At 38.5% G+C, this 15,166-nt stretch overlaps 1 protein-coding gene across 11 annotated transcripts in view; it reads right to left on the reverse strand.

Moving 5' to 3' along the window:
- git2a (G protein-coupled receptor kinase interacting ArfGAP 2a) overlaps positions 1-15,166 on the reverse strand; it is a 79,372-nt gene that overhangs the window by 16,690 nt on the left and 47,516 nt on the right. For 3 of the 11 annotated variants that reach the window (XM_041202438.1, XM_041202437.1, XM_041202444.1), the window contains exons 13-16: positions 11,803-11,942; positions 10,554-10,703; positions 3,762-4,034; positions 178-267 (exon numbers count right to left, since the gene is read on the reverse strand). In XM_041202438.1, coding sequence (XP_041058372.1) covers positions 178-267; positions 3,762-4,034; positions 10,554-10,703; positions 11,803-11,942 — 653 coding nt within the window. The remainder of the gene's footprint in view (positions 1-177; positions 268-3,761; positions 4,035-10,553; positions 10,704-11,802; positions 11,943-15,166) is intronic. The other 8 variants (XM_041202447.1, XM_041202439.1, XM_041202443.1 and 5 more) reach the window with 5 other exon arrangements.

Here is a 15,166-nt window from a genome sequence, read left to right on the forward strand (position 1 = left end):
AGGCAGAGAAGAATAATCAGAGTATGCAGTGGGTGAAGGAAACTCCAGTGAAAGTGACTATTCATGCAGAGTTGAAGGAAAGGAAATAGGGCAAAGAGGTGGGAAAGAGGCAACAACAGGCACTGCAGATGGTCACCGTCTCCTCCTATGTACAGACCAACTGAGAAGGTACTTAACCCTTCGGGTGTTCTCATCCCGGGACCAGGAAAGCGTGGAAGGGAAGGAAGGTAAAGATGAAGAGGAGGTCACAAAGGCACTCCTCCCAATCTGAAAGGGGAAAGAAGAAACACTCGGGCAAAAATTAAACATAAGAAAAACACAACAAAAGAGTGACTACACGAATTGTAAACCAAATTATAAATATAGGTATGCCAAGTTTTTATACAGAGACTTTAACTGAATGTTTTCACTGGGTTTTAAAAAAACTAAAATTGCAAACCGTTTTTAAAACGCAGTGAACAAAACTCATTTTAACTGAATAGGCTGCCTTATTTGGTATGCTTACCTGCAGAATTTGTAATATTGCAAAAGTGATATGAACACTTTTGCCAATTAAAATATTGCATAAAAATTAGTAGTCATCCAACCAAAGTTCTGCCCATCAAATGTACTCAAGTGAAGTATATTCCTCTGAATTAACTCAAAGCTCTTAAAGATATATGAAGCCCCATTTACTGGCATCTATTGATTTCTTCCCTGTTTTGTTTGGCTAGAAACAGGGTCGAAAAACATCCTGTGGCATCATCATGGTTGGCTTTATAATGTAATTGATGGGGAAAGTCATGCTGTAACCAAAGGCAGGATTCTATACAAAATGGTTGTTCCTGAACAGTGATTTCAAAGAACAAAATGAAAACCAACGAAACAATCAGAAACTGTAGGAATTCTGATACAAATATCCTCTTTAGAATGATCAGCTGCATGGAGACAATGTGGAGGTAGTAGAAAGGCTGATCTGAGTGCACTTAATTTATATCTTTTGGAATAACAAAAACTTAATGAATGGATTATTTTAAAATGAGTCATTACATTGAGATGAATAAAAAACAAAATGCTTGTTCATCTATTTAAAACAAAACATCTCAAAAAAAACCACAGGAGCACTAAGCATAACAAATCCAAGGAGGGCAGACTTCCCATTACTGTGAGAATGCTTATGATCTCAAAAAAAGCATGTACGTCTATGGCAAATTAACAAAGCAAGGACATTCAAATTGTGTAACAATGTCTTTAGATTAAATTAGCACATTTGAAGGGCAGAGGATGTAAAAAACTACAACTATTTTACAAAATTTTCTTTCAACACATTCAAGAATCACATTTAGTACAATTCAGGTTTTATGGCTTTTACTTGGCATACCTACAAACAAAATAAATCAACAAGTTGACATTTAAAAGCAACAAGACTTCACAGTGAAAACAAAATTCTGCATGTTACTCTTGAAGTTAAGTTAATGACTAAGAATGACACATTTTGGTGATTTTCAGCTGGCTGGGATTTTAGGAACTAAAAAAAAAAAAATCAGGAGGATGTATTTAGTCAATGACCCATTTACCTCCAGTTCAGTCTGGTTCAATTCAAACATTAGGACCTCAGTGTTGTTTGGAACAAATGGTAACCAAATATTACCCTGCGCTACCAATGAAAGGTTTCATTTTATAAACTTAAAGGCAATTAAATATAAAGCATAAGATGTGTGCATTTTTAATGAAACAAAAATAATTTTACCCCAATCTACATGTGAAAAAGAAAAATTTGCAGGATTGGGGTTAAAGAACAGGGGAGTGCAACTAATTGGTTAGCTCTTTCAAAGAGCTGGCAGATAGGATGGGCCAATGGCCTCCTCCTGTGCTGGAGATTTTAAGATTCTGTATTGAATTTCATCAAGTAAAAATTCTAATGTTGGTAAATGCCAGGTTATTCTGTATTTGAACCCAAATAATTTTGTAGCTTATTGAAGTTTAGTGTAACCCACATCATTCTTATATAAAGCTTGTGGAAAAGAAATTTGTAGTATGGGATGAATATTCCAATCTCAAGCCCAACCTGAGTGGCAAACAAATTAGGCATAATCCAGATTTAGCATAATTCCATTTAGGGTAACAATTTTTCTTATTATATAACCTATTACAGATGTTCTTCCTCATCAAAGGAATAGTGTAATCCAATATTCCCCAATGCAATGCCCGGATAAAAGCAGTTTTCTCAATCCATTTTTAAAAAGCTAACCACCCCTACCAGCCCCCATCCAGTCTAAGTAACAAACAATGGAATGCTTTTATAAAACTTAATATCTGAAGATTCAAAAATGACAAATGTATTATACTATGCAAAAAAGAATAAAAGTACCAACAACTATAATGCTTTCCCTATTTGCACAATAATGTAGTGAGTTTAACAGAACACAAGATCACAGAGGGGATTCAACCTGCAAGATTCGTGAAATGAACAGTGAATGACTGTCAATAAAAGTAACACCTACATGACCATAAACTTTTCATAATGGTGCAACTACCTACCAGAATTGGAAAAAATATCTTGCAATAGTTAAGTTTATTATATTATTAAGTTATATTAAATGAGGTTTTACACTGATGTTTATATAAACTGGAGAAACTAAACAGTCTCAATGATAAAGTGTCATCAGGTTATTTAAAAAGGTAATTAAACACACAGTGCTTATTTTAGGAGCGTTTTAATTTTCAAAGATTTTAAATTGTTAAAAGCAAAGTTGTGCAAGTTTGACTATTTTTCTTATGCCGGCTTTCTCCCTTTCCAGCTCTTCCTTTCTGAAGGCAAAGATTCAAAACCCTTGCTCAAATTATCACTGTCCATGTATCAAGTATCTACAGACAGCACCACAGCCAAGCCCAATTCAGTTCTGATCTATCAAGCAGTGTACAGTTTGCAACATGCTGACTCAATGTCAGTCAGGAGTAGCAAACCTCTCCAGCTGAGGTATACAGTTGAGTTCCACCTTTCCAACTGATGGCTGAGATAACTAACTTTGCACAGACCAGGCATAGAATCAGAGATATGCCTGGTCTTATTTACTCGACACTGCCCTCATGGTGCATACACAAACTGAATCATCGTGGAGCAGCTGAAACTTTGATCTGCCAAAATAACCTGCTTGTTTCAAGAACAGAATTAATAGGATCTTCATGATGTAGCTTAATGTACAATACTTGTACAAAAGCAAAATACTGCAGATGCTGGAAATATGAAACAAAACCAGAAAATTCGGCAGGTCAGGCAGCACCTGTGGAGAGAAAAGGAGTTACTGTTTCAGATCAACGATCCTTCATCAGAATAGTTCTAATGAAGTGGCCTCAACCTGAAGTGTTAACTGTTCTTCTCCGCACATGCTGCCTGACCTGTACAATACTGGTATGCCACCTAGTGCTCCTAGCTGGCATTCTCTTTCTTCCTCTATTAACATTTGGTCAAATAAAGTTAAAAAGTTTAGGTGAAGGTCTTTTAGGCCTTATTCCTCTCCAATTCAAGTATAATGATGATGTTAGCACAACAGTCTTGGAATAACAACATTGAAAGGAACAAGGTTTAAAGGCTAACATGCAATGGGGTCATTTATGTTCAATTATGCATTTTTCAATAATTAAAAAAAAGCTTTGCAATAAAAAGGAGTAAAACAAGAAAATGACAAAAAAATCACAAGATAGCATTTTGCAAGCTAGAAAAGAAAATCAGAACTTAGGACAAAGAGGAAAAGGAGAAAAATAAAGCACAAGTTGCTTACCAGAGCTGACGGCGATTTACTTACGTGTTGAGGGAAGGGTTGAAGTCCTGCAATACTGTCCTCTGGGTATGTGACGTCCCCAATTGGGAGATAGGGTTTCTGACCAGAGCCAGTCTCATACATGGACATAGGCCGGCTGCCACGTGCAGACGGGCGCCGTTTTAAGGACGAAGGATTGGAGGGACCTGGGTATTCTGAACTGTTGGGAACTTGATAGATATTCGTAGTGACCTGCCGCCTGAGGGTGGTGTTTTCACTCTGCAGCGTTTGAAGCTGAAAGAAATTTTTTTTTAGCCAATAATCTTTTCTTGCACCAAGCAAAGCTGGACAAATTTTGGCGATTACTGCAATGTGGATTGTGCACGCCATAAATGAAATTTTGCTATAACAAGTAAAGTCAGAGAGACAGATAGAGGAAATAAACAAATGAATATCTCAGTAGGAGGAGCTGAAGCACGGACTAAATTGCACATGAACACCATAAGTTCCACCTGGAGGTTGAATGTTTGCACGGCTTTATCACATGGATAGACTAGTTTCTCTAGTGCTATGAATGCAGTGTTTTTCTCTTTTTTTATATACACACAGTACATACAATGACAGGTTTCAAAATAAAGGTAGCTGCTAAAAAAAGTCAGTTGATGCCAGACCCTGAAGTGTCCATAATTTACAGGTTTCACTGTACTAACTTTTGAGTTATTCTATCTTCAATCTCTTATAAAAAAGGATTTTAGTAACACAAGAGTGCTTTGATTACATGGAACAAAGAAGTGTAATATGAATTTGTAGGAGTTCTATAACATTTATTACAATAAAAAACAGCAATATTTATCACACAGTCTTAAGGACTTTAACACCTGTTTCTCCTGTCCCTATGAACCTTGGCAGTCTTTCTGCTCCACATCTCTGGGGCTCCATTTATATCTTGTAAGGCCATAAGATTCCATCTGAGCAGTTATTCAATGATGCCTCTCTTTATTCAACAAAAACTCAACTTTACATATTTTGTTCTGCACTGAATCCTGCTCACCTATCAACCCCATCGTTGTTAACCTCTACTGGTACCAAAAGCCTTTAACAGCCTTGCAGCCTGCTTCCACCTATACTCCCTGCCAGGTGTTTTGGTCCTCTGACTGTGTGTGTCTTCCCCCTCCCTTCTTCCCAACATCGTCAAGTCCACAGCTGCTTAATGACATTTTCATCTTTAAGGCACTATGTAAATGCAAGTTGATGATCCCTGGTCTTTTCTTCATCTCCAGTAGAAAATGTCAAAAGAAGGTAGAGGAAAGAATTGCAGTTTCAGCTAAGTATGGCTACAACAGGTAGAATTATTTAACAGAACAGTTTGCCCATCCCATGGTCCCAGAATTATCAATTAGACAAATGATCAGTTAGCTGATATAATTGATCATTATCAGTTATTAGTGTCTTCTGTTGGTTGTAGGCTGAGGAATAAACAATGGCCAGGGCAATGAGAAAACTAATTTTATCCTCTTTGAATAGTACAATGGATCTTTTAACATGAAGGTGACAGTGGCTCACTGTTTCTCAGAGCAAAACAAAATGACCTGTCCCCATATTAACTGTGGCTCAAGTACTAACTCAAAAACCATGTAACTCAGATCACTGGCTGGCCGATGTCAGCAGAGTCAAGAGTTTAAATTAAAACAAAACGCTGGAAATATTCAGCAGGTCTGGCAGTTCTGATGAAAGATCACAGGCTTGAAACAACTCTATTTCTCTCTTCGTAGGTGCTGCCAGACCAGCCGAGAATTTCCAGCATTTTGTTTTTATTTTAGATTTCTAGCATCCACAGTATTTTGCTTTTGCAAAAGTTTAAATTACTGATTTAAGATCAAGACTGCTGGAGGGTCCAGGGGAATTGCAGTCTCTCACTTTCTTTTTTATATAAATTTAAATACATTTTCCTCCCTACTCTCCTGAAGTGGCTGCTGACTCTCAATGCAGTATGGTTCCAAAAGTGCAGGTCTTCATGCATTTCACCTACATCACCCACCTTCACCTGTGAAGGATAGCAATGAGGACCAGCTATCCCATTGTGGTGTTGGGGGCTTTACAGATGAGCCAAAAATCTGCATGTGTGCCCTTTCAAATAGGGGTCATTGGGAAATAATTAGAAGCAGGAATTCTAGGGGCAATATTCCCCCCGCCCCATTAGGGGGAAATGCAGGAGCAGGTGGGCGGCCTTTCGATTGGCACCCCCAGTCGGGTGGGGCGCTGCCGTTTTACGTTGGTGGGCCAATTAAGGCCCGCCCAGCGTGATGTCCGCCAGGAAGCGCTATGTGCTCCCTGTGTGGGCGAGATGGGGAGATTCCCTCAGCCAGGAGTGTGCTCTTTCGCGCATGTGTGTGAAAGAGCACACAGATCTCCCTGGGGCTAAGTGAGTTATAGGATCAGATTCCATTGAAAACTTGGATGAGGTTTCATGTTTTTTCCGAAGCCCGCCTGGGCTCCCGGCCTGCCCACCATGGGCAGGTCCATTAATCATCTTAATTAGTTTTTAATGGCCTTGATAAACCTGACTCAGCTGAGTGCCCACCAAACTGAGAATCTAGATGACGTGGGGTGACGTCAGGACGCACGCCTGACGTACCCCCGCATCATTTTACACGTTGGCGAGTGGGCCCCGCCCCTGCTCACCAACCGGAAGATGCTGCCCCAGGTATATTTAATTCTGTTAAAGTATCAGTTTGGCACAGCTGGTAACACTCACCTTATTCACTTCTTGTGGGTACAAAAACGCAATACAGTTAAAGCTGACACTTCAGTGTAATACTGCAAGCATGCTGCATTGTCAGATGGTTCATTAAATCTAGGCCACATTTTTCTATTCAGGTGGTGGAAAGATCCTTTAACACCATTTAAAGGAGGAGTTTCTCCAGCATTCAAGCCAAAGATCATCCCTCAACCAACGTTCTAAAAGTAGATTAACTGATCATTCATCATATTTATTATTTCTGGGATCCTGTTACACAAATTCACTGTTGCATTTACCCACATAACTGTTAATATACTTTATGAAGTGTTTTGGGACATCTAGAGTAGATAAAAGATACTATATAAATGCAAGTTCTTTCTTTCACAAGTGATGTTTTAGAAAATGGCAGATTCTCTGCTGCCATCCAACTAACTCAGAGACCAATCAAACCTGGGACTTTCCAGTTTTGTTTTTAGTTTTTCCATTCTAGAGCAACTATTTCAATTCCAATAATGTGTGCCAACTTGCTTTAATTTATTAATGGTTACACTGAAAAAAAAAGTTTTCAAGTTGGATGGAGGTCATGTTAGGGATAGGAATCATGTTGGTTCAATTAAAACTTAAAAAAACATCTTCCGTCTTACAACACTTGTTTTTACTCGGAAAGAACAATGGGGGCTGTTCAATCTTAATAGGATACTGCACATTTTAAAATATTTTACCAGGGGTTAAACAATGTCAGTTCCAACCCGCTAGTTTGTTAATGAGGCAGAATAAGGCAGATGAAATTTCAGTTCAGAGAGAATTCTGGCTGCGTTTAATTTTTGACTACCAATACAAATGAATATCAAATTACAACAACCCTCTTGTACAAGGGAGAAGAAAGTGAAAAGGAAGGTTTAGTGTTGTCTGCACATTCAATTTAAAAAAATACATTGTATTGGAAATGTCATTCTATTCGTTGTAGACTGCTATGACATTTTCATGAATCACTGAGCTGAATTGCTCAGGTTTCTCCTCCCTCTCCTTCAGAGACTGTAACAGCTTCCGTTACGTCTCTCAACCATGCATGCTGTAATTTCAGATCCTGCTACTGTCTGACAGCTATTGTAAAATGGTTATTGTATTTCCTTCTCCACTGAGCTTCAAATCCCTGAACAGATTATATCTGCGTCAGATCACGATTAATTTTTAATCACCACTCATTGAATTATCACTATTGTGATTTCACTTTCTGATCAGCCTACTTGTGGTTTTTAAAACAGCTTCTTTTTCTACACTAAACATGTTACAGAACGCTGCTCGCTTCTTTTGGGGAATTGCAGGAGTGACATTGTGAGGTGTTACTAGTTCAGGTCTTGCATTTTTAATTTTCTCAGCTACAGCAGTACCACTTCACTAGAGTTTCCTTCAACCTCTACCAACTGGAAGGACAAGGCCCACAGATGGATGGGAACACCATCACCTGCAAGTTCCACTCCAAGTCACACATCATCCCGACTGGAACCATATCACTGTACCTTCACTGTCACTGGGTCAAAATCCTGGAACTCCCTCCCTAACGGCACTGTGTGTGTACCTACAACACATGGACTGCAACGGTTCAAGAAGGCAGCTCACCACCATCTTCTCAATGGCAGTTAGGGATGGACAACAAATGTTAGCCTCCACAGTGACACTTATACCCATGGATAAATTTAAAAAGTAGTCTAAGGCTTAATATTCAGGTCTATTCCTTTACTGCTCAATATGGAACTATGCAATAGCATAACCTAGGAATGAAGCGACAGGACATCCTAGTAGTTGAACTGAATATCTGTGCCTTATGCAACATACTCCTCTCCAATCTTTTCAAAGGTGGACAGAGAAAAGGCATCCTTATATTAAATTAAAGTTTTAAATTACTGCAAGTGAACATAAAGAGAAATCGTTAGGATCAAACTCACTTAGTCCAATCAGCACAAATTTCCTTTGCATAACAGTACAAATGAACATTCTACACCTCACCACATTGGTGAACCACCTTTCTCAGTTTAAACCTATCTACTTCCTGCACTCTAACTTTCAGTGTTGGTAAATGTTTGCCATCTCAGTTCTTCCTTTTAAAAAAAGCCAGTATGCGATTATCTCTGTTTAATCTTGCGATTATCTCTGTTTAATCTTCCTGTGCTCACAACCCAAAAGGACAGCCTAAGAGAGAACTGCTGCTGAACCAGGATCAAGGACCTTCCAACATACCAGATGAAGGATGGCTACTGAGATAGACTAACAAATTGCTTATGTTTTCACACTTGTGTTGAAGTACTTTGTTTTAAAAAAGAACATTTAAATCCTAAATCTTTCCGCAAAAAAGGGTAAAAAAAAATTTCACTGAAGACTAATATTTTTCATTTCTGAACCTTCATTTCTTTTCATTACTGCAGAGTAAAACCAGGAATGGACCAGGCAGAAATGCAAAACTATTTGCTATTATTCAGTCTGAAAAGGAAAAATAAGTATGCAGTTTTAGGACCTCTCCCTCCAAGGAAGTGTTGAAACATTGGAATTGCAAAGGCGAAAAAAGGTTAAACGGACTTTTACATATTAAAGTATAATTTCTATTCTACATTATTTTAGGGCAAGGTAGGTAAATAAAAGACAATTTTGAAGGAGGTAGCTTTCCATAGGGGTCCAGTCACAATTAGGTCAACCCCAGGCTCAGTATTATGTTCTCTCCTGAACATGATGCTCAATGTGACAGAGGAGGGCATACAGCATAGTAATTAATTGTTCCGATAACACCAAATTGTGTAACAAAGTCAGTAACTTAGAAGAGTTCAGAGATTAGCAAAAAAAAAGTTGGACATAAATGGAAGCATCACGTTGCTGCAAGTGGATTTACATATGTTGGGGAAGTGGACCCAAGATTGGCAGTTGGTCTTTAATACAGGCAAACATTTCATAATACACATAGATGAAAACAAAGGAAATAGGATATAGTATGGCTTGTAATTTTAGACAAATGAAAGGAAAACTGTTAAGTGATTGGTGACCATTCTCACAAAGCACAAGCATTATGTCAGGAGGCTGCAGCCAAGGAAATCATGATTCAGGGCTGTAAAGCATTGCCTATAAGCGTATCGCAAGCAGATTGAATAGTAACCACAGGGAATTAGCAATGTACTCAAAAGGGAAAGAAATTGCAGAGCTATGGGGAAAGAACAGGGTAGTGCGAATAATTGGATAGCTCATTCAAAGAGATGGCATAAGCACGATAGATTGAATGACATGCTTCTGTGCTGTCTGATTTTGTCATTCATTATAATACTAGGACCACAGTAAGAGGAGTAAACAAGACTTTTCTAAGATATAATTTAGAATAACATATTCAATTCCCCCCCAACCCCCCCGGGCCACCACCAACACCACTCCCCACCCACCCCTCTCCACATCAGAAAGGATACTGTGACTCTGGAAAAAGTGCAGCAATGGAAAGCAATGGTGATTTTGACTAGAAAGTTTTGCACTAAGGTAGCCAGCAAAAGCCATTACAATTGTATTCTGTGGTTGAAGAACGCATTGATTTCAGACTCAAAGTAATACCCAGGTATTCAGAGCCTTAAATATGGCTATAACTAACCTAATTTTCACCAAGTCAGCCACCCCCAAGTCATGCATGGTGCAGAAAATTAATGATACCGAGCTGCTGGTTGGAGGGGGCAGAAGCAAAAGAGCATCACTTTTTTCTCTCTCAAAAGGAATCAAGACACCCAAAGATTCTACCAGTACCAGCTCAGGTCCAACTCAATGAGCAGATAGAAACAAAAATGAAACTTGTAAGAGAAATGAGAAATCTGAAGCACATTGAGGTACTGTTTTCTTGATATTTACTGTTGCACTTAGGGCAAAAATCCTCAACCCCACCATCATAATGCCTCAAATAAAGAGGCAAAAGGAAAATGGAATGCATATTTAAGTAATCCACAAAGTTACAAAAAAATAATTGGGACCTTTAACTCTCAAAATTTACCATTCACCACAGGTTACAGAACACACTGAACTCTTCAAGGAGTGTCTGAAAAAGTTATTCTTACTTTTTTTTGCATCAAACGCAGCTCGTCACTCAAGTTGCTGTTCACTTTCATTAGCTGCTGTATCTTTGCCTCAGAAGCGCTAAGTGCATTTTTCACCTCCATGTATTCCTGCAATGTAATTGGTCCGTCTGACAGGTCAGAGTCCATGCTCTACAATAAGAAGTGTATCTGATGAACAAAATTCTAATTCTTTGCAGATATGGTTAAAAGAATCAATTTTTTGGAGGCTAAAGCTGCAGTGAGTTTCCCTCTTTCCTAAAATCATTTTTACTCATATCTCTCTAAAAATCCTTCATTACTGAACTTGACTGGTAGAATGGCTAGGAAGTTGCCAAAAAGGCACTGGAACCATGACATTAAACATTAAAACACAGAAGGCACAGATTCAAATGCAAGATAGCATTTGGATTTTTTAAGCTTTAAACAATTGCTGAATTATAACAATAGTAATCACATTTAATAGGTTTGGATCAAGCTTTGACAAGAAAATCTGAAGTTTTACCACAGTAATGTGAACCTACTTGAGATTACAGCCTTATAATCACTCCCATTTAAACTCAAAGACAGTACATCAGTTGATTCCTCCAAGGCACTGCCCACAAACAAAATGGTTAGATTTATAACAATGGATGAAACTATACAAAAATAAAAACAAAAATTCAAACAAAGCTTGTCGCTGGATGATGCATGGCACTGAAAATATAGCCACTTTGTTGAAGTTTTGTGAGAGCCAAAGACTGAGTTGTCAACATGTCAATGAACAGTAGAGATTGTACATATGCACATCCTGGAAAGCAACACCAAGTGCAGCTTCTTGATGTTGGATGATTCTGGAATAGCTCTCATGCCCACCTGAAATCTCACCCATTGCTGCTTGCAACGGAGCTGCAGTTGGATGTGATAGATTGCTTTCAGCAACCAATATCACTAGGGCTACCAAGCAGGGATGGAAACTCTGCTTTGGAATTTCCCATGATAACAAAATTTGTTTTTAAGTAAGTGTCTGGGGTGACTTGTCTGATTTGATGAAAAAGGGGAGTATTCTGAATTTAAAACACTCAACTAGCTTTTCTTCCTTTTATAAGTGCAATGTTTTGCAAATAACACCGATATGCATAGCATTATACACTTTAGAAATGAACCGGAACTTAAATGTTCATTGTCAATTTTGGACATGATTCAGGAGTAGTACAATTAGTATCAGGGCACCATCTATCTTGAACTCCATTAAAATGATACAGTAGAGTACCTTTGCTCTGATTGCTTTAACTGTTGGTTCCTGGTCCGTATCTTCATCTGAAGCAACACTGTCATAATCTGGCTGATCGTTGTCATGGCTCTCACTGCCATGACGATCATTAACGCTCTTCAGTACAAGTTCTACGTTATCTATGTTAATGAGAAAGAAACTGAACAGTTTCCAAACAGATTGGGCCAAGAACGAAGAAACTGAACAAAATTGAAGAAAACTAACTTGTCACAACAATCTTTACACAACTACAGACAACAGCAATCTCTGGTATGAAGATCAGGGTGTATCAGAATGCCTGTGATTATATAATGTATTGGATAATGACCAATAATTGCATCTCTCCTCAGTAACGGTCACCTTTGCAGTTCAGTTTTGTCCACGGTTCAATTGAAATAGAATCCCTGACAACAAACATTAACTCATTCCCAATTGATTAAGTATTATGGCACACTTCTCTGCAAGCAATAGGGGAAATGAATTATGATCATTCTTAAAATAATCATGGATGAGCAATTCCCCAAGAAAGCCCATCCTTTCAGCATCCAACTGTATTTTGGAATGCTCAACATCCTTGCCCTGGTTTGCTATTAAAAACATTTATCATATACTTTTCACTGAAACTGTTATCTCTGGTTCTACTAGTTAACTGGAATATTAATTACCTCATCAATACCATTTAATACTTTGATCTGATTCAACTTTAACCTCTGTACAGCTTGAGCTTCTCTAATTTTTCCACCTAACTCATCCCCTAAGACTTGGGATCATTCTTTAAGGCAATCTTTCCTTTGACTCCTCAATACAATAAGTATTAGCTCCAAAACTACATGATAATGTGATTTGCAGTGGTACAGCACACATCTTCCAGACCATAATAAGTCAGTATGATATATTTTGACCCCACATTAAACTGCTCTATTAAATTTTCACAATGAGATTAATACAAAAAGAGGGCCAAGTCCTAGCAGCATTCACAGTCAACAGACATTTACTCAACATGTCTGTAAATTCAGGAGCCAGTGTGAAACACAGCTATCAGGCTAAGGAAGCCTCGGTTTCAAATTTCTTGTTCAGTTCTTCCTCGGGCCATATCTTTTGTACCTAGTTTTGTTGAAATCCGTCTATTAGTTTGTGAGATATATTGCTTACAAACAGACTCATGGATGAAAACATTACCTTCACCCACCATCAGTGGCAAAGGTAACCAATAAAAATAGATGGGGATATCACAGCAGTGTGATGTCCCAGGATACAATGCCAACAAACTATGAAGTAAACTGCTCCTCCTGCAGCTAATCTTTTCTTAGTCCTCCCGCATCTTCTTGTCAAGCTGACAAGTATATTGTCACCTGTAATGCAAAACACTAACTTCTTAACTCTGTGTCTTGGTCGGGGCTATGCAAGATTTCCATGCTTCCCCCATATATGGGCAGTCTGACACTTCTTATTCACTCAGACACTAAACAAGAAAAAGCTCATAATAGGTGGTTCACATTCTTGGATTTCTAACTTCCAAACACGCTTCCCATTTTAACCTTTCACAAACTGTCGGTAGATCCCAAAATGTCATTAGTTGTTTTTGACTGAACTGTGCAATTCTGATTCTAATGCCTACCTCTATTTTAAAGTAAAAACTCTATAGTCATTGCCCCTCTGAAACTTTCCTTGTTGTTCTTAATGCAGCATCCTAGGTAGGTTGTGCCTCCCAGCTTCCTCATTGTATTTAAATCAGGAATTATCTCTGCAACTCATTCTTCCCTCAGAATTCAAATCTGTGCAACTCCTTACTTCTCCAATTTCTTTCCACTTACAGTATGTAAACTTTTAAAATTCAAGATTGGCACCATCCAATCTCTATTTCTTGATTTGTCCTGTCTGCTTAGATTATCAGCTGTGGCACAGTGTAAAGAAAATATCATTTTTCCAATATTAGTGTTTGATACATTGAAGCAGGCTTGTGGCGGGCTGTGTGTGTGTATGTGTATGTCTAAATTAATTAGACTAAAGATAGTCAGACTGCAAGGTTTAAATCATCAAAGGGTTAGGTGTAAAGCAGGCATTTTTGAAGTCGAGATGAATGAGCCAAGATGGCATACCCGTAGATGCAGTATGAATAGGAATTTGCATTAGGAGATAAATGAGGAGTGAGGTTTTAGCTATTGAATTTCAAAGAGAAAAAAGGACATTGTACAACTGGCAAAGATCATAAATAAAGCAAAGTTACTTAGTTTATTCTTCACAAAAATGGTGGCCATAAAGACAACATGAAATATTTTTATATTCTGGGAAAGGTTAACTTCCAAAGGAAGTTAGGAACAATGAGTTTAAAGATCGAAGAGGAAGACATATTTAAGGAAAGATTGAAAGCTTTATGAGGGGTCCATGTGGCCTTGGGATTTTGAAGAGTGTGCTATGCGAATACAGTCTTGTGAAGGAAGCAGCTTCCAGCCATTCCAGAGAAGTGTCTGGTTGTTCCAGAAAGCAAGGTTTTGTTATAAGCCTTGGATTTCCAATGTTGAGAGAGAGAGAGAGAGCGAGAAGCTTGTGAATTACCTCCCTTATAGCAACAGTGGGTGCCTTGTGGTAATATTACTGGATGTTTTATAGATTAAGAATCTATAGGGACTGTTGCCTGGAAAAGGGTGTTTATGTGTGAGTCTAGCTAAGTAGAAACCTTTTGGTAAATGTTATAAGGCTAAATTTAACTGTGTAACTCTAATCTTGTGTTTAAATTTTCTTTTTTGTTCATAAATGTTTTAATTTAATATTTAAAAGCTCCAAAAGTGGTAGTGGAAACTTTACTTCTGACTTCAGTACACGTACTTTCTCATAATAAAAATACAAATTGCAAAGCGTTGTAATAGTTAGGCCAAGTTTCCCTTTGGGATTTGGTCAGCCAAGCAATTATCACCTGCCATACCATAACACTCAGTCGCCTCTTCTCATCAGTTCTCATTTCTCATCTGAGTCAGAAGGTCATGGATTCAAGACCTACTCCAGAGACTAGAGCACAAAATCTAAGCTCACATTTAAGTACAGACAGTGCTGCACTCTTGGAGGTGCTGTCCTTTGGATAAGATGTTAAAAATGAGACAGTGGGCGGAATCTTGTGCTCCCGCTGGTGGCGAGCTTGGAAGTGGGAAGGACATGTAATTAGGCAAGATGACAGCATACTGGAACCCCGCCACCTTCCCACCCCTATCAGAATTAAGTTCTGGGCAGGAAGGTCCATGGTTGACCTTCTTGCCCTGTTACCTATATGAGGCCCTTAAGTGGCCAATTATTGACCATTTAAGGACCTCATCCCATCTCTGCCGGTACTAATCCAGTGACAGGCAGGCCTGTTGACATGCAGTGCGCA

This window comes from Carcharodon carcharias, chromosome 13 (assembly GCF_017639515.1).
Source record: "Carcharodon carcharias isolate sCarCar2 chromosome 13, sCarCar2.pri, whole genome shotgun sequence".
NCBI classification, from domain to species: domain Eukaryota; kingdom Metazoa; phylum Chordata; class Chondrichthyes; order Lamniformes; family Lamnidae; genus Carcharodon; species Carcharodon carcharias.